Raw genomic sequence first — 20,304 nt, 5'->3', positions numbered from 1 at the left:
CTCAGAAATGTATCTTTTTCGTTAATGAAATACCACTTTCTTTAAAAACTTTCTTTTATATGCTTCACTACCAAATATACACTGCAGTCATAATGGTACTACGTAAAATTTCATCATCAGTGGATTGTTCTGGGGGGAGCCAGTAGCTCTCTTTGTAGAAGGATCACAATTTTATTGCTTCACTGAAATCAGACTCCTTGTTGTTAATAATATTTCATTTAAAATGGCACTTACTGCTGCCTGTATATTTGTGAAAGTAGAACATGCAGATGGTTCTGATGCAGTACTATGATCTTGTGTAATGAAGTAAAGCATGTTAGCAATACTGTGTATTCAGCTGACATTACTTTTGTAAGTCATTATGCTCATATCAAATGTGAACTACAAAATATAGTAAATTCTGTATAAATATGAAAGATGAAAATCTATTGGTGAAGATCTTGAGCTAAACAAAGGAAAGTGTGCAAATAATGACTCACTGTATGGTTGAGGTTTTGAGTAGTAGACAGGCACATAAAGAAGATTGATCTTAGGCTAATCTTTCTAACAATGTCTCTCTTCAGAGTTAGCAAACAATTATGAAGAGGTGAGGAGTAAAAGGGAGAGAGAACAATGGTGTGGTGAAGAGAGATCCAAGTGAGGGAGGAGCAAGGGAGCAGGATAAGATTAAGGCACCATGGAGCTTATTCTATTGTAGGCAGCTGAACTTCTATACTTTCTGCAGATGATACCAGTGTCATACTAAATCCCAGTAGAGAGGAAGCTACAAAGAGTTAGTAGATGATTTTTCCATAGAATTATTAAGTGCTTCTCTCAAAATAGACTCTCCCTGAAATTTGAAAAATACTACATTCAATTCTGTACATCAAATAGTCATTCCAGCAATTGATGTAGCACATGAGCAGGTGTCAGTAAGTAGGATAGACTGCTCCAAAGTTTTGGGTGTACACAGTGATGAATACTTGAACTGGAAGGAGCATATTATTGAGCTTTTCAAACAGTTAAGTTCATCTACTTTGCTCATCGTATAATTGTGAATCTTGGAAAGAAATGTATCAACCTCCTGCCATATTTAGCATATTTCCTCTCAGTAATGTCAAACGGAATAATTTTATGGGGTAAAGAAAGTATTGATTAGACGAAAGTGAGCAGTAAGAATCATATGTGGTGTTCATCCACAAACGTCATGTAGGCACCTCTTCAAGGAGCTAGACAATATAACTGTGGCATCACAATACATATTTTTGCTTATGAAATTTGCCATAAATAATCATTGCAATTGGAGAATAACAGTGATGTACATACCTGAAACACTAGAGGTGAAATTGACCTTTATTACCCATTGTTAAAGCATTCAATGTCTCAGAGAGTTCAGTGTGCAGCAATACAATTTTTTTTATCATTTGTCCAATAACATAAAATGTCTGACAGGTAGTGAAGCAAGTTGTAAATCTAATTTTTCCTAGACAGCTCGTATTCCATTGATGAATTTTTACTTAGAAACTGGCTACCAGTAAACACAAATCATGTATACATATCCTGTAAAGTGACTCGTTCCACATCATTTCAGTAAATAATTATTTGAATAATCTGTGGAACACGTAACAAAGTGACTATACTATATGATGAAAAAGGAGGTGTGGATTAAAGGGGGAGAAATCAGTGTGAAGTAGAGGAAGGGAATGATATCAAAGATAACATTGAGTGTGCAAGTTAATAGAGGAATGAATCACACTAAGGAAAAGTATGGTGAACAGTTGAGGAGGGGGGAGGGGGACATGTTATGCCAGCGAGTGATTTACTTTGCTTTTGACCACAGTTGGGCAGTGGCTATGTGTTTGGGTGGAAAGCTGGTTTCAAAGTATTGTATTGTACAATCAAAAACAATTGTCTGATAACAGTGTTTAGGAAGAAATTTGAGAATAATGCTGGGAGAAGTTTATAAAGCAGACAGTGTTAATCAAATTGTGACTCTTTCTTAATCATCTTTTTAAAACACTTCATGTCTTGTTTTCTCTTAAGACAAATAAGGACAAAATTGAAAGTGAGTATAAGGGGTGGATAACTCCTGTGATTAATTGTATTAGGAAGAGAACAACCTGCAGTCAAGTTTCGAAACTCCATTACCATCAGTATGTTAAATCCTCCAGGCTATATTAGAAAAAAAGCAAAACTCATGTACCTTGCAAAAAACAACTAAAATAAAATAAAACAAGAAAATCTGAGAATATGACAAAAACTATTAGGAACATTGTAAAACAAGAAACTATCAAAAATAGTGACCCAGGTGAATCAAGAGTCCCTGTAACATAGCTCTGGCAGAAACACTGACACTTTCAAAATCTTTGGCCAATAAATTTAATGATTACTTCCTCACAGTGCCAGCAAACACTGCATCTAATCATAAACAACCACATACAGATGCTGTGAACCAATGAGATGCATAGCTGTTGAGGTGGAACAGTCAGCAGGCAACCTCTGGGAAACCTGCAACACTCAGTTGTATAAGGATTGAAGTTGTATAAGGGTTATGGACAGAAAGGGTGGACCGCTGATGGGTACTAACACCCAGTCCAACAACAGGTCTCATGTAGCCAGTCCTGATTCAAAAGAGTTCCCTCCAAAAGTTTTGGTTGTAGTAACAGAATGCATGCTGGAAATTAGAATATGTTTTTAACAGTGGAATGGAAAGAGGGCAGCTTTGAGAGTTTCACTTTCTATATTCAGAAAGGCTTAGATGGTATTGCTGGGTCACGTGGGATTAGCCGAGCAGTCTAAGGCGGTGCAGTCATGGACTGTGTGGCTGGTCCCGGCAGAGGTTCGAGTCCTCTCTCAGGCATGGGTGTGTGTGTTTGTCCTTAGGATAATTTAGGTTAAGTAGTGTGTAAGCTTAGGGACTGATGATTGTAGCAGTTAAGTCCCATAAGATTTCACACACATTTGGACATTTGTTTGGTATTGCTGGCACTTGAAAATCACTTATGCAATAGTGTAATGGGGACTCTATTGGAAGAACCTTCTGGTTCCCAAATAGTTAAGAACTTCCAAAAAGCTCAATGCTTTGGGGAATATACCATCAAAACAAACTACACAGCACCTCGAATTACAACAAAGGTATCGTTACATGCAGGGATCTGGTGTACATTCCCAAGGAGAAGTGCAAAACATCATGAAGAGGGTGGATGGGGATCTTGTAAAATCCGACTCCTTGATCCTGATGTTTAAGAGCACAAAACTTCCTGAGCATGTTTAGAGAGGTTTCCTTCACCTAAGTGTGTGACCTTCTGTCCCACGCACAGTGCACTGTTTCAAATGCCAGCACATAGAGCATATTTTTCTTTGGTGTCAAGGAGAAGCCACTTGTTGCAAATGTGGTATGGCCAACCATGACCGAGTCGCTTGTTCATCTCTTTTGAACTGTATGAATTACTCTGGGGCTCGTCCTGTCTGTAGTTGGGACTCCAGCATATGTCTGGAAGAACAGAAGGTACAAGAGCCTGAGATTCCAAAGTACATACCATATGGTGAGGCTAAAAAGATGTTACAGCTATTCTGCCCCCAACTTTCACTACCTCCTTTGCTTCAGTTCTTAAACAGCCAGTGCAGAAAGCCGATGGTGATATACAAACAGCGGTTGCTAGTGTTTGCACTAGTACCTGAATTTGTCAATGCAGTTGTGCTGCTGCAATTATTTCGACACCTGTACCCCCCCCCCCCCCCCCCCCCCCCCCCACACACACACACGCACACACCAGAATTTCAGAAAAGGCAATGTTGCATAGCTCCCTACCCCTCCTAAGATTAAGTCAGGTACACCGTCAAATGCTGCAGCAACTACTGCGCGGTTGTGGTTCTGAAGTCTACGCAGGGCATAAAATCAAAGGCAAAGCATCTGCCACTGACAGAGTAGGCAAGTAAAAAGTCCAACAAATCTGGCATCATCCTCTCTAACATCTTTTGTGATTGCTCTTTAGAGGTGAAGACCTAGATGTTGGACTGGGGCAGTCACCTCGCCCCAAGACAGAGCCTCCACCCATTGCAGGCAAAAAGTTAGAATTAAAGTGTTTCCCCTGAGATAGAGGGCTCCCATCCTACAGTGAAACATTAAGGCCAGATACTTATTCAAAATAGTTGGAAATTCGATTTTTATTGCACTTTTTGAAAGGTGTACTTGTCTAAATGTTGGGATGAAAAGTTTTTTTAATCCATGCATTACAAAAAGTTTCTGTAGCCCATTGTTCAAAGCAATGTCATGACCTATGTGGCATGCTCTCAGCCAGAGACGCCCAGCTCAGGCAGAAAACATGTCATTCCATGAAGCACATTCACAGAATGATTTATATCGCAGTATGCAAGCAAGCATATTTGTCGAAAAAGTTGACAAAAAACGTGTGCAGGCTGCCGAATGCAGCATATCCAGCTCAGCCAGATCGGCTTTTCTCACTAAGAAGAAACAATTTGTCAGAACTGCATGCAGCATAAAATAAAAGCAGTTCAACCTATTAACTTCTACCTTTGACCTGCGAGAAGTAAACACTTTTCTTGGGAGGTTAGACCTATAGTCATGAAATTTGTTAATATTAACTATTTTTTTTTGTTTGTAAAGCCACAAAGAGAGAAACAAACCCTCAAAAATGGGCCTCAAAGTTCGACTTAGCACCATATCGTTAAATTTAATGTAATATTGACTGAAGTTATTCATTTCTGGTTTCAGATAGCTCCAGGGGGGCTACACTGCATGCAGTCTGTGTACTTCAGACTCACAGGACCTCTTTCATTTCATAACAACATGCACCTTTTTTCTTTTTTTTTTTAATTGAAAATCTAAAGTAAAGTTCAAAATATGATCAATCATAATCCCTGAGTAGATCCTTTGTAAGTCTTTTCATTGTCTCAAATAAAAAAATTCCAAACTTTGCCTATTTTTTGCCTGTTTCAATGAGAACATGACCTTAATGGTTTCAGAACATGTGGAGGAACTGAAACTGCTACCTTGTGTTTGCAGGAAATGTATTTCAAAGCATCTGATGCCCCCATTCTACAGGAACATACACTCTATTGCAAGGATGACCTGACTGGGGAAAAGACTAAGGAAAGGGTCGCTCTGTTTGTCAATAAAGTGCACCACTTCTCTGATCTCCCCTTAGCTACTGATTTGCAAGTGGTTTCAGATGCAGTTCAAATATGTCAGATGATCACAGTTTGTTCACTGTATTTACCTCCACATGAGGTAGGCTCTAATGGGTCTCATAGAACAACAGAACAACTCCCCTAACCATTTCTCCTACTGGGAGACTTCAGTGCCCATCATATATTGTGGAATTAGACCTCTACTTGACCTTGGGGTTTGGTTTTGGAGAGCTTCCTAGAGTGCCATGAGCTATGCATTCTCAACAGATGCAATTCCACTCATTTCTGAGCTGCTACTGGGTCATTCTCAGCCATCAACCTCTCTTTCTGTTCTTCAGGTCTTGCAGACTGTTCAGTGGGAAGTCACTGACTACCTTCATTCCAGTGACCACTTCCCACTGCTTATTGACCTGCTGAATGAAACTCTCCCTGAAAGGACACAACCATGATGAATGATTAGCGGAGCCAGCTGGACACTTTTCAGCCAGCTGGCTATGGTTGAGTGCTGTGACGGCATGCAGGAATTGGTGGACCTCACCACACAAGTAATCCTCCATGCTGCTGATGTCTTCATCCCAAAGTCATCTCATCATCCTTGGAGGCCACCTGTCCCTTAGTGGACTGATGAGTGCCATTCAGGTCAGATGTGCAGCTCTACGACAGTTTAAGAGCTGCTCAATGGCGGAAAACCTTGCAGCCTTTCAATTAGCGAGGGCAAAGGCTTCATGCATCATTAAGGGGTGCAAGAAAAGGTCATGGCAAGCGTTCGTGGACTCTGTCAACCATTCCATTTGTTCTAATGTAATATGGAAAACCCTCAGGAGGATTTCTGATGAAGGCAGTCTGTTACCTATAGCAGCATTATCAAATCAAGGATGTCTCCAAGCAACACCTGGAGACATTGCACAGACACTGGCAGAGCATTTTGCACTGACTTCTGCTGCTTCTAGTCAGGATTCAGTATTCTGTCATTACCATACCACTATGGGAAGGGGTGATATGGACTTCAGGTCTAACAATTCAAAGACCTACAATTGCTCTTTCTCCATATGGGAGCTGGATTCGACACTGTCTGCAGCTCGTGATACTGCACCCGGTCCTAACCAAATCTGATACAGCGTGCTGTGGAACTTGCAACCAGCATCAAAGTAATTCCTCTTATGATGTTTTAATTTGATGTGGTAGTGAGGCAGTTATCCCAACTCATGGAGGGAGGCAATTTTGATACCTCTTCTCAAACTGGAAAAGGACTGAATATGTCCTAGTTGACACCAGAGTGTCATTTAACAAGCTGCATAGGAAATACCTAGGAATGAATGGTTAACCATTGTCTGGTCTGGATGTTAGAGACCAGGCAGCTCCTAAGTTGCTCATTTCGGGTAATAAGGGGATTTCAATCCAGTTTCGACAACCTAACCCTGCCAGATACAGCTGTTCACCAGGCTTTCCTGTGTCAACAGCATTGTATGGGTATATTTTTTGACATCAGTAAGGCATACAGTATTACTTGGTGACCCAGTATTCTAGGACAGCTCCACCAGTGGGGCTTGCGTGGCCGTCTCCCCATTTTTATTCGGTGCTTCGTCTCTAAGGGCTTTTTTCAGTACCAACTTTGTGATTTGCTGCCGAATAGTTTCAAGCAGGAGAATAGAATTTCTCAGGGCAGTGTTTTAAGTGTTACCCTCTTTGCCATAGCCAAAAACAGTATCACATCTACATGGCCACAATACTTACAGGACCAGCCCCGTATCCAGTATTTGTGCTGAGGCTTGGTGAACCACCACTTAGCATGCAGCAGCAGCTTTTCATGGTGTGTCAGATGTGTCAGCTTCCCACTGCTCTCACTTCCTACCATACCATACTGTTGCTCATCCAGCTATGGAACACATCTTTATGAATCATCCACAGGCCATTTGGGATTTGTCCGAAGTGTGTGCTGGAGTCCCTTATTGTGGGGCACATACAGGCTCAAATACGGAGTTTTAACCAACTGCCATCCTGTTTACTACAGAGGCCCAGAGTAATTTTAGCTTTAGTGCAGTACAGGAGAGATTACACTCCGGTTTCTGTTTTTACTGTGATTTTCCTGAAATTTAAAATGAGCACCACAACTATGTAGCTGTCTTCACGGATGGATCTAAACAGGGTACCCTGTTGGTTGCTCTATTGTTTTCCCAGATTGTGTCTTCAGGATCCAAATGCCTCAAGACTTTACTGTCTTCAATGCAGAATTATATGGGATGTTGTAGGCACTGGAGCAGATGGTACATTCTTCGAGTGCTAAATTCCATGTCCCGATTCTCTGAGTATCCTTCAGCCGGCTGCTGTGGCCAAGCGGTTCTAGGTGCTTCTGTACAGAACCGCGCTTCCGCTATGGTCGCAGGTTCGAATCTTGCTTCGGGCATGGATGTGTGTGATGTCCTTAGGCTAGTTAGGTTAAGTAGTTCTAAGTCTAGGGGACTGATGACCTCAGATGTTAAGTCCCATAGTGCTAAGAACCATTTGAACCATTTGAAGTACCCTTCACTCTCAAGAACACTTATACCCAGCAGATAAAGTAGTCCATAGTATCCAGGACACCCTCCTCCAACTTCAACGGCTGAGGAAGGAGGTTTCTTTCTGCTGGGTACCAGGGCATGTGGGTATTGTTAGGAATGAAAGGGCAGATATAGCAGCTAAGGAGGAGTGTTGTGATACTCAGTTATTTCAGATTTCCATCCACCTGCATCCTGTCATCTCGCTTTGAAGATGTAGTCTCATGTCGATGGGAGGATGAGTGGCTGGAAGTGCCAGACAATAAGCTCCATCTAATAAAGCCCACAACAGGGCCATGGCATACCTCCTCCTAGCCACACTGACGGGCAGCACCCCTCCTTATATGTCCATGCATAGGCCACTGCCCTATGACACATGGCTTCTTGCTCAGGTGAGAGGACTCTCCAATGTGTGATGCTGGTGGTGTATAGATTACTGTATACCACATTCTATTAAGAGTGATTTTATTTTCCGAACAGAGGGCAGCATCAGATTTTCTGACAGGTCTGTCCTCTATTTTAAGTAACATTCAAAGAAATGTGGCAAGTGTTTTAAGGTTCTATGATTTATCCAACTTGTTTCCTAAAATTTTAGGGCAATGTTGTTATTTTGTTAACAGGGTGACTGGCGCACCAAGTTTTTTTGTAAGTGTTCAACCAACTTTTCTTTCAGCTATTCTGTGGCTTTACTTCTGTTTTAATCCCATGTGTAGCACCTTTCACTGTTTCTCCATTGTCTTAAGGTGTGTGAGGTAGAGTGATTCTACAGATCAATGTGAGAGATGTGGGGGTGATTGAATGATTGTCATTTTCCTATTTTTGTCATTTTCCCCACATTCATTTCATTTAATATGTGGAAGGGGGCTGATAACCTGTAAGCTCCAAACACACACATGCTTCTTCCAGTCTTTTTAAGAAGTGTTTGATAAAGTTGCTAATTGTAGGATACTGACTCATTTAACGGAATAGAACTTGCTAACTACCTTCAGGTTGGAGTTTGTAAAGGAATCTTCATAGAGAAAGCAATACAGTATATTACAAATGAAGTGCTAACTGTGTCAAACAAGAAAAATCCACCTGTGGGAATATTCTGTGACCTAGCCAAAGCCTTTGCTTGTGTGGATTACAAAATTTTACTTACATCTACATCTACATACATATTCTTCAAGCCACCATATGGTGCATGGTGGAGGATACTCCTACCACTACTAGTCATTTCCTTTCTTGTTCCACTTGCAAATAGAGTGAGGGAAAAACACTTGTCTATATGCCTCTTACGAGCTCTAATTTCTTTCGTCTTATCTACGTGCTCCTTACACGAAGTACACTGGTGGTAGTAGGATTGTTCTGCAGTCAACTTAAAAATGCCAGTTTCTCCAAATTTTTTCAATAGTATTTCACTAAAAACACACCATCTTCCCTCCAGAGATACCTATTTGAGTTCATGAAGCATTTCTGTAATACTTGCATACTACTGGTAACAAATCTAGCAGTCTGCCTCCGAACTACTTTGATGTCTTCCTTTAATACAATCTGTTGGAGATCCCAAACACTCAAGCAGCACTCAAGAATAGGTTGCACTAGTGTTCTACACAAGGTCTCCTTCACAGATGAACTACAGTTTCCTAGTACTCTACCAATAAACCAAAGCTGAAGCTGACTACTTGTCTTCCATTCTACTGTCTTTGAGTGCTCGTGCCATTTCATATCTTTTGCATTGTTATGCCCAGATATTTAATTGAGGTGACTGTGTCAAGCAGCACCCTACTAGTGCTATATTCGAACATTACAGGAATGTTATTAATTCTCATGACATTCTTCTATGTTTAGAGCAAGCTGCCATTCATTACACCAACTAGAAATTTTGTCTAACCCATCTTATGTCCTCCTACAGTCACTCAATGATGACACCCTTGCGTACACCGCAGTGTCATCAGCAAACAACCACAGATTGCTGCTCATCCAGTCCATAAGATCATTTATGTATATAGAGAATAAGAGCAGTCCTGCCACAGTTCACAGGGGCACTCCTGATGACACCCTCGTCTCTGATGAACAGTTGCTCTCGAGGACAATGTACTCGGTTCTATTAAAAAGTCTTCTAGCCGCCCTCATATCTGGGAACCTATTCCGTATGCTCTTCCTTTGTTAACAGTCTGCAGTGAGGCACCATGTCAAATGCTTTATGGAAATCTATGAATTTGAAATCTGCCATGGTTCTCAGGATATTGTGCAAGAAAGGGCAGGCTGAGTTTCACAGATAGTAAACCAAAATGTTATAGCATTAATGGCATTCCTATTGCATGGATGGAGTCTTACTTTCAAAACAGGAAGCAAAGAGTCTTGTTATGTAACGGGGAGTGCCACAAAGTATTGGGCTTGGGCCCGCCCTTGTTATTAACCTATAGAAATGATCTTCCAATTACATTAAAAGGTGATTTGCAGCTAACATCTAATCTAACCTAACGAAGACTCATCCTACGCAGCTTCAAATGAGCAGAATGGCCTATTAGCACATTAATTACACGTTAATGGTGACACACTAAATGAAACACACCATGTAAACTTTCTTGGGCTCCTTTTGGATATCAAGTTAAAATGTAGTCCACACACATGGATCAACTAAACCACACAATCGTTTCAGTATGTTATGCTCGTAGAAGCATCTCTCATTGTGTATCTCTCACCTAAGACAAGAGTGCTGGCTTATGTATTTTCACTCCCTGTTTTCTTATGAAAGTTTCTTCTGGGGCAATGTGCCTGAAGTAAGTAAAAAAAAGCAGATAACTGTACATCTTGCGGAATCCTTTTTATAGATCTTGGAATTCTTACCCTCATTTTCCAGTATGTTTACTCCCTAGTGGTTTTTGTTGCTGGTAATAGAAATTAGTTTCAGCTGAATTGTGATTTAACTAGTAAGAATCCAAGACAAAAAGAATTTTCGTGTAGACTTTGCCTTCTTGTTGAATGGAATTATGTACACTTGGCATCACAATTGGCCACCCCTCAGAATTCTAAACCCAGCCATTTGCACTAACTAGCAACATTGTAGGATGGGGAAGTTTGGAGGAAGTGTTGACCTCTGCTCGAGCTGTTGCCTGTACGTACTTTTGGTCTAGTGGTAAACGTCACACAGTATAGATGCAAAATAGCGAGTTCGAGTCTACTCATTCCTTTAATTTTTTAACTGCTAAAGGTAACATTCTGATGAAATCTCAAACATAATTTGCTTTACTTTCTAACCCTCTAGTAATAGCAACACCTTCAATGAAATGACATGAGACTGTGTGAAGATCAGAACGGTTTACATTAATAGAATGTTTCCTTGCACTACAGCAGTCACAGGTAACTGGTCACCAGCCACCATCCAACCAGGTGAATGGGGTGCAGCACATCTTGTGAACGTTTCTGATCTCATGTTGGTAAGAATAAAATGTTTCTTATTGTAATTCGATTTTCTACACAAAATAACTTTGATAAACCAAGTGAACACCACGCAATTACACAACACCCATAGATTGAAGTTGTAGCATTTGTCTTGCAGTTATGAACTGCATTTTGCATACTTGACTTACAAACATTTGTTAAACATTACAAAATAGAGTTGCAAGTGGGGAAAATGTCTAGCATTTGTGACATATTGTTCACTTTTGGTTTAATAGAGGGGTGAAGACAGCTTGTATCATCTGTGAGGCAAGTGCTAACAGAAAAATCATGGCAGAAAAGGATTTTCTTGTTTCAAGATAGATTGTTCTGGCTTGTATAATTTTCCACATTCAAGAAGTCTCAATTTTTGTTTGATTATCATCAGTTTGCTCCTTGAGCATTCCTATGCAGTATTGTTACTCTTGAAGAGTTATGATGTCTTTATATTAGCTTCTTAAGAAGAAATTAATCACTGAGCCCTAAGAACATGCATCTCCTCAATCAAAGGGAAGTGTGAATACATAATATTTTGCATCTGGTGGCACAAAAAGGGTGTTGTGCAGTACAAACCCTCTCCAGGAGTGTGTCTGTCACAGCTGGCATTTGTTGCTAATAAAGCTAAACAAGCAAAATGATGATGTTCAAACAAAAATGCAGTAATATATTCACCCCTCTGAGTTTTGTACTTGCAGGACTCCTATACCCAAACTCCTGAACCTTGCATATTGAGTGCAAATGTCGTCGTAGGTTAAACAGTTGCAGTTAATCACATACATCTGTTATTGAGATTTTTTGAATGAGGAAAATCATTCATACCAAAACAATGCCTTGAAACAGGAAAATCCTTTTCTGACATGGTTTGTCCAATAAAACACTTGCCCCACATGACACAAATGTTTCAAGCTGCCTCTGCTGCCTTCAACCATCTTTTAAACCTAAAATGAACAATATATGGCAAATGTTAGACCTTTTTCTTCTTACGATACTATTTTATAATGCTTGAACAATGTTTGTGACAGTCAAGTATGCAAAATCCATTTCATAACTGCGATACAGATACTAGAATTTCAAATAAGAAAGTGACAGTTGATAAAAAGACCCATAATAACCTATATATGTTGTGTAATTACTCGCTGTTCACTGGGTTTATAAAAGTTGCTTGTGCAGAAAATCAAACTACAATAAGAAAAAAAAATTATATTTGTTAGTTAACAGCAGAAATGTGCCCAAGATGCACTGCACATTCTCCTGGTCGAGCAGCCAGCGTCAAGTAGATGATGATGGGTGGCCAGTTGCTGGTGACAGCTGTAGCACAAGGAAGCACTCTAGCATAAATTGTTCCGATCTTGACACGGCCATAAGCTGTTTCATGGAAGGTGTTGTTATAACTGGTGGGTTGGAAAGTGAAGCAAATTATCTTTGAGATTCCATCAGACTGGTACCTTTAGTAGACCACTGAAATGCAGTTGGAAGGAAAAAAAGAAAAGGAAAATGAGTGAACTCGAACTCACAAATATGCATCTACAATGTATGACGTTTACTACTATACCATGAGTAGATACACTTGGACTGTGAAAAAATTGGGACTTTGTACGAGCACTGATGACCACGTAGTTGAGTGCCCCGCAAACAAATCATCATCATCATCATCATCATCATCATCATCATCATGAGCAGATACTGGACTATAACAGCTTGAGGAGGAGACAATACTTCCTCCAAATACCTCCGCATTATATAGTTTTGTGACGTCATGCAGGTGGCCAAACTTAGAATTTTGAGGAGCTGTCTATTTTTGTGCACAAGGTGAAAGAAGAGGTTCATAACTTTCTGAACAGCATGGAGGCGAGCTGGTATGACATGGGCATACAAAAACTGTCACAACGTCTACAAAAATGCATCGACAGAAATGGTGATTATGCCAAAAAATAGCTAAATGTTCAAGCTATAAACTGCTGTAAACCATTGTAGAAATAAGCAGGTCTATGTACTTATAAAAAATAGGAGACCTTACTTTTGGGATTACCCTCATACATTCATGGTTTTCTTGTTTTTTGGTTTACCGTTTCAAATACCTGCATGTTGTCAGTTGAAAATAATAAGTAACTCAATATTACAGTAGAAAATAATTACAATAATGATAATCTGTGAAGAAATGCTTAAAACGGAACTTTTTTTTTTCACCACGACATATAATATACACGATGAAGAAGACAATATAAAATGAAATTCAGCAGGAGTTCTAATTGTCACTGGTGATCTTCTAAATATCCTGTTTTGTATCATGCATATTTCAGTACATTGGTGAACCTTGGCAAAGAGAATTGGTTATGTACTAAGGCCGACAGCTTGATTATATTGTTTCTCAAGTGGAGACTGACATATAATGATTCAGCAAAACTAGGTCTGAAAGTCTTCTTGCAAAGTTCTTCCAACACAGAAAGCTGTGTTATGTCCCATGGCTGTACCTGTGCTTTCAACCCTTTGGGATCACCAGGTGAACATGTTCCTTGTCCTCAGATGTGTTGCTCTAAATGGTTTTTTCACATTGACCACCTCAAGAATATAACAATAATATGGATATTTCTACCTCACTGGGAAAGAAAACATCTTTCAAATATCTTTCGACTGGTCAGCTGTTTGTTTACTGTCACAAGTACTTTTGGGGCTTCAAAACGAGATTCTCGATCCAAATCCACCATTCGTTTCTTTTAAAACTATTAGAAGGCAGGTGCTCACTATGGAAAAAAGGATGGTGAGCATTGTACCCAATAATAAGAGGCATCTGGTGATCTCAGAGGGCTTGATGGCACAGGCAGAGACATGGAACATATACGTGCTTACGGCTTTTGATGAACTTTTCGTGAAGATTTTCAGATCTAATTCTGTTGAATGATTATGATGTCAGTCTCCACTTGGGACATGATAAAATTAAGCCACAGTCAATAATACATAATCAATTCTTTGCCAAGACATACCAAAGCACTGAAATATGCGTGATACAAATTAGGATATTAAGAGAATCACCTAATCACCTATGAGATTTTGAAATCCTGCTGAATTTTCTTTATGTATTGCCTTCTCCACTGTGTATATTGTGCGACGATATTTCAGTCATTTTATGTGTATTGTGTAAAAAAAAGTTATGTTGTTAAATATTTGCTTACAGATCTGTGTAATTATATTCTTTCATAATAGTGAACTAGCTATTATTTTCAATTGCAAAATACATGTATGTGAAATGGTGAAAAATCAAGAATGTAAGATGTAGAATAACAATTAAACATAAATCTGATATAAGTAAAATAAATAGAATAGTAGTGAATGATTAGATGTTGAAAGTACTCTGATATCTCATTGTGTACAGCTTATTTTCCAAAAAGGTATTTCTGGATCCAGCTTTATTACATAGTGATGTATGTGGCTTCAAAGCTTCTTTAATTTCTATTGTAGCAAAAGTTTTCATTTTTCAAAATTAATTAATGGCGGTGTGGGGTATTTTGCAAAATTTCAAATTATTAGAAAAGTTGATTAAACAGGTTTCAAGAACTTTAATTACATATCAACTTATATATGAGAAACATTGGTTATGTATCACTGTTTCAAAGAAATTCCCTGTAAACCTAAAATGCCAAATTACCTTTCAGGGTGTGTTTCAGTCCATAAAAGTGAAACTGAAAAAAAGAAACATGTTGAACTATTTTGCCACCTATAAACACAGCCAAGTTTTATCAAGATCATTTACTGACCCTTCGGAATGTTCCCATGTCAGGGAGTAAATGCAAAACAATGCAAAAGTGTATTGTTTGATCCTCAGTTGGTCTTAGGATTTTTTTGTCATTTATTCCTTTTTCCAACTCTGGGAATAATTTGTTAATGTGAAACATGGCAAGTTGCACCTTGGTTCAGAGTGCTAGTTAAACTGTAGGTTCCCTTATTCCCTCATTCAGCAGGTAACAAAGACCACATGTAAGATGACATGAATATACTATGTTCTTAACACACAACTCAATTTCCACATTACATTTTATATGTAAAAATAATTCTTATGGTGTGTACATGCGGACTGAAGCAAGAAATGAAAATCTGTACCAAGGCTGTGATTTGAATCTGGGTCCCTTACTCAAAAGGCACATGCACTAACCATTACGCCACCCTGACACAATGGCTTTGCACAACCGCACGAACTATGCTAGCTTGCCTCCTTCCACCATTCAAATTCCAGTCACACCTCAGCCTAGTTGGTATTCGCCTTAAAGTCTAACAAAACTGCAGCAGGGGAGGAGGCAAGACATCCTAGGGTAATCTGTGCAGTTGTGCAAAGGTCTCTGTGCCAGGGTGGCATAGTGGTTAGTGCACCTGCCTAGTGAGCAGAAGACCTGGGTTCAAATCCCGGCCTTAGTACAAACTTTTATTCATAGCTTCAGTTTGCTTATATACACTCCTGGAAATGGAAAAAAGAACACATTGACACCGGTGTGTCAGACCCACCATACTTGCTCCGGACACTGCAAGAGGGCTGTACAAGCAATGATCACACGCACGGCACAGCGGACACACCAGGAACTGCGGTGTTGGCCGTCAAATGGCGCTAGCTGCGCAGCATTTGTGCACCGCCGCCGTCAGTGTCAGCCAGTTTGCCGTGGCATACGGAGCTCCATCGCAGTCTTTAACACTGGTAGCATGCTGCGACAGCGTGGACGTGAACCGTATGTGCAGTTGACGGACTTTGAGCGAGGGCGTATAGTGGGCATGCGGGAGGCCGGGTGGACGTACCGCCGAATTGCTCAACACGTGGGGCGTGAGGTCTCCACAGTACATCGATGTTGTCGCCAGTAGTTGGCGGAAGGTGCACGTGCCCGTCGACCTGGGACCGGACCGCAGCGACGCACGGATGCACGCCAAGATCGTAGGATCCTACGCAGTGCCGTAGGGGACTGCACCGCCACTTCCCAGAAAATTAGGGACACTGTTGCTCCTGGGGTATCGGCGAGGACCATTCGCAACTGTCTCCATGAAGCTGGGCTATGGTCCCGCACACCATTAGGCCGTCTTCCGCTCACGCCCCAACATCGTGTAGCCCGCCTCCAGTGGTGTCGCGACAGGCGTGAATGGAGGGACGAATGGAGACGTGTCGTCTTCAGCGATGAGAGTCGCTTCTGCCTTGGTGCCAATGATGGTCGTATGCGTGTTTGGCGCCGTGCAGGTGAGCGCCACAATCAGGACTGCATACGACCGAGGCACACAGGGCCAACACCCGGCATCATGGTGTGGGGAGCGATCTCCTACACTGGCCGAACACCACTGGTGATCGTCGAGGGGACACTGAATAGTGCACGGTACATCCAAACCGTCATCGAACCCATCGTTCTACCATTCCTAGACCGGCAGGGGAACTTGCTGTTCCAACAGGACAATGCACGTCCGCATGTATCCCGTGCCACCCAACGTGCTCTAGAAGGTGTAAGTCAACTACCCTGGCCAGCAAGATCTCCGGATCTGTCCCCCATTGAGCATGTTTGGGACTGGATGAAGTGTCGTCTCACGCGGTCTGCACGTCCAGCACGAACGCTGGTCCAACTGAGGCGCCAGGTGGAAATGGCATGGCAAACTGTTCCACAGGACTACATCCAGCATCTCTACGATCGTCTCCATGGGAGAATAGCAGCCTGCATTGCTGCGAAAGGTGGATATACACTGTACTAGTGCCGACATTGTGCATGCTCTGTTGCCTGTGTCTACGTGCCTGTGGTTCTGTCAGTGTGATCATGTGATGTATCTGACCCCAGGAATGTGTCAATAAAGTTACCCCTTCCTGGGACAATGAATTCACAGTGTTCTTATTTCAATTTCCAGGAGTGTACATTATAAATGTGTGAGACTTGAAAAGGTCTCTGGAATCATGTTGTTTCATTTGATTAAAATAATTCTTCTTCACTATCATTCTTAATTGTACAATAAGTCCACCCTTTTGTATGTAACAAATTTATTGTTACAAACAATAAGAAAACAATTCATTATGCCAGTATTAACAAGTGATAGGTTTAAGCTTCATTACAAGAAACATTCTGAAAAAAGCAGTCAGTGGTATTCCTATGCTTTCTCAGATATGTTTAACTTGACTTCTTAATAGCATATTTTAAGGTTTTTAACTGGGTTGACAATTCTGTTTTGTCCATAGTATTTCACCTTTAAACCCCAAGTACTGGTCAAAATGTGCTCATTGCCTAGATAATGTGGTTTCAAGATTGACAGAGAGCATATGTAAGACCACTATTCAGAGGACCTGAAGGAAGTAACTAGGTTAGTTGTTGAAATACTGGGTGCAAAATGGATTTGTTAACTTATCTAGAAACCAGAAATATACCATCAGAGAAATTGCTGAACTTACAGTGGTGACAAGGTAGCATAGGACTTTAGCTTGAAATGTATTTTTGTTTAAACCTGTTCATAGCTCTGCAAAGGGACTCTTCCATGTGTGTCCACATCAGTGTTATTATACAGGTATTAACCTAATGCTAGAAGATAAATGGGAGCCATTTCATATAACTGAGGAAGCAACAACTTTTTTTTTCAGAATAGCAACTTTCCTGTAGATTTACAGATATTAAATTTATCCTAAATAATCACAAATACAGTGTGGTTCTTTAATGATGGTTAATTATTAATTAAGCTTGTAACAGATGCTTGTCTTTGTTAATGTGTACTTCAGAATTTCTGAATAAATGTCATTTCAGCCTACTAAACAGTCTACAGTGCGTGCAAAATGGTGTATTGGTTGTGTCCAGTGTGGAACCTGAAAACTCTTGGGATATACACTGCTAATTGCTGTAAAATCTACAGAAACATATAATTGTACATTCACAAAATATATGGAGAAGTGTTAGATGACTACAATATCATTGAACCACAGATGGAATTAATCAACTCAGACAAATACCTGGTGTAACAATGTGTGGTGCTATGAAGAGGAATGATCACACAAGCTCAATTGTGAGTAAAGTAGGTGGCCAATCTGAATGGAACTAACTGAGGGTATTGAATATGTTGAGAAAAAGCAGCACAGAAGGTCTGGAAATGCTAAGAAACCTGAATTGGCAGATGCTTGAAGATAAGATACTACTTGTACCATGAAACTTTACTTTCAAAGTTTCAAGAACCAGTATTAAGTGAAGAATCTAGGAATATACCACAGTCCCCTATATATCACTCACATAGGGCCTGTGGATACAAGTTTACACTAATTACAGAGTTAGTTAGCGTTGGTCCTCTGTGCTCCATAGACAAATGGACTGAGAAGAAATCCTAATATATGGTACAATCGGAAGTACCCTCTGCACTTCACAATGGCTTCCAGAGTATGTATGTTTTAAGTAAATGTTATCGACATTGAAATGTTTCATGCTTTCCCGGCGATCTGTTGACATCTTGGATATTCGGGAATCCAGCCAGATGTTGGCGTCGTTCTCTTCACTTGAAGAAGACAGCGAGGCACGCTGTTGAAATATCATGTGAGAACAACGCAAACATCTGGCTAGATTCCCGAATATCCAAGATGTCGACATTGAAATGGCTTGGAAAACTCCATGACTATACATACCTGTAGGTAATCAGCAGTCAGGAACTCAAAGATTGCTGATTGTTTTTCACTATTACAATCCAGAAAACTTCAGCTCATTTCATTCCAACAATACCACTGTCAGAATTCTTTTACCCATTATTTCTTTAATCATCATTTACCTATGATAATTTCTAATTTCACATTTACAAGAATTTATAACTTTTTTCTTGGCTTTTAGTCTCTTGTACAAGTTTACTATGTTTGTTGTCTGTATAACCATCATATTACACATTAACTGTTTTAAAACTGTAAGGAACCAAAATTGCAAATATTTACTTTCAGGAGCCAAATTCCAATTACTGCCAAGGGACACATGTAAAAGTAGAAAAAGACAGCCCTAGATTTTGGACATATTCATATTTCTGCGCATAGAATTAGCAAATGTTTTCTCACTATTCATTGATTGTGTAGGAGAGCCTTTGGCACTAAAGGAATAGGTGGTTACAGAAATTTAAAAATTAGCAAGCTATGCTGGATACAGAATTGTTGCCCATCAGTTTGATTTTTCATGATTTAGGTATCCCCCTCCTCCTAATAAAAATAAAATGTGTTCCTCTTCGTATAATTAAAGGAAATGAATAACGTCCTGCTCAGTTAATACTACTCCTTTTCTTTCACTCCAAATAAAATTGCTTTGTTTTAACCAACATTTTTAAAATCAAAGCATTTATATTGGAGTGAATACTGATTGTGGGAGAGGAAATCTGGCACCTAGAATCACATTTCCAAACTCAATATTGAAGTGTTTAAATGTCCAACCAAAAGCAGAATTAGGAAATTGGTTTACAAAAATTGAATGTAGGGGCTCCACATAAAACAGTATGTTAGAAGCAAGGATGGGTTTAGAGGAAGAGAAATTTAAAGAATTGTCCATTTTAGAACAAACAGGGCAGTGATGGGGAAAACCCAAAAAGAAAGGGAGAAGATGAAAATAAGGAAGAAATATAGTAAATAAGGGATTAAATAAATAAAGAAATACTAAAAAAATGGAAGTGGGTTGTTAATGAAGGTTAAGTCCAGGAAGATTGCAGGATACGAGGACATGCTGGAGAGTAAAATCCCATCTCCATAGTTAAGGGAAACTAGTACTAGGAGGGAAGATCCAAATGGCCCATGTGGTGTAACATGCACTCAGCTCTCTTAATTCATGTTGTAGGAATCTAGAGGTTACGAATTAAATAGTTTGGGAATGTCATATAGAACAGGCCATCCCACTATTTTTTAAAATTTGTGTGTGTGTGTTTATTTAAGCAATTATTCACTTTATTATTTTTTATTTCTTTATCGTTTTTCATTTCTCACTTTTCTCCCTCTTCATCCATTTTTACTTCTCATTGCTCTTCTGGTATCTCTGGGCTGAAGATGGCACTGTGTTTACCAATAAACTGTCATTGACCTCCTACTCTTCCTGACACCTTCCCATCACTTTTGTCTCCTGACATGGGAGTTCCTCTCAAGCTGTGGTCATAGTTACCTCCAGTTTTCAAATCTTCCCCAACATATCGTACTTTCATCCTCGAGGAAGGATCTAACAGTTCTGAAACTAGGATAGTTTTTTACATTTGTGTATTGGTAGTACTTGGAATTTTGCTT

At 40.0% G+C, this 20,304-nt stretch overlaps 1 protein-coding gene and 1 non-coding gene across 7 annotated transcripts in view; both read left to right on the top strand.

Moving 5' to 3' along the window:
- LOC126175656 (N-acetyltransferase 9-like protein) overlaps nt 1–20,304 on the top strand; it is a 102,749-nt gene that overhangs the window by 13,861 nt on the left and 68,584 nt on the right. The window contains exon 2 of one of the 6 annotated variants that reach the window (XM_049922562.1): nt 17,828–18,083. The exons of the other annotated variants lie outside the window; for them this stretch is intronic. Coding sequence (XP_049778519.1) covers nt 18,064–18,083 — 20 coding nt within the window. The 5' untranslated portion in view covers nt 17,828–18,063. The remainder of the gene's footprint in view (nt 1–17,827; nt 18,084–20,304) is intronic. 6 annotated transcript variants of the gene reach the window in all.
- Nucleotides 15,423–15,494, top strand: Trnat-agu (transfer RNA threonine (anticodon AGU)). Its single transcript has one exon. It is a non-coding gene; the product is annotated as a tRNA-Thr (tRNA).

Source organism: Schistocerca cancellata, chromosome 3 (genome assembly GCF_023864275.1).
Source record: "Schistocerca cancellata isolate TAMUIC-IGC-003103 chromosome 3, iqSchCanc2.1, whole genome shotgun sequence".
NCBI classification, from domain to species: Eukaryota; Metazoa; Arthropoda; class Insecta; order Orthoptera; family Acrididae; genus Schistocerca; species Schistocerca cancellata.
This window is presented reverse-complemented; position numbering and strand designations above follow the sequence as displayed.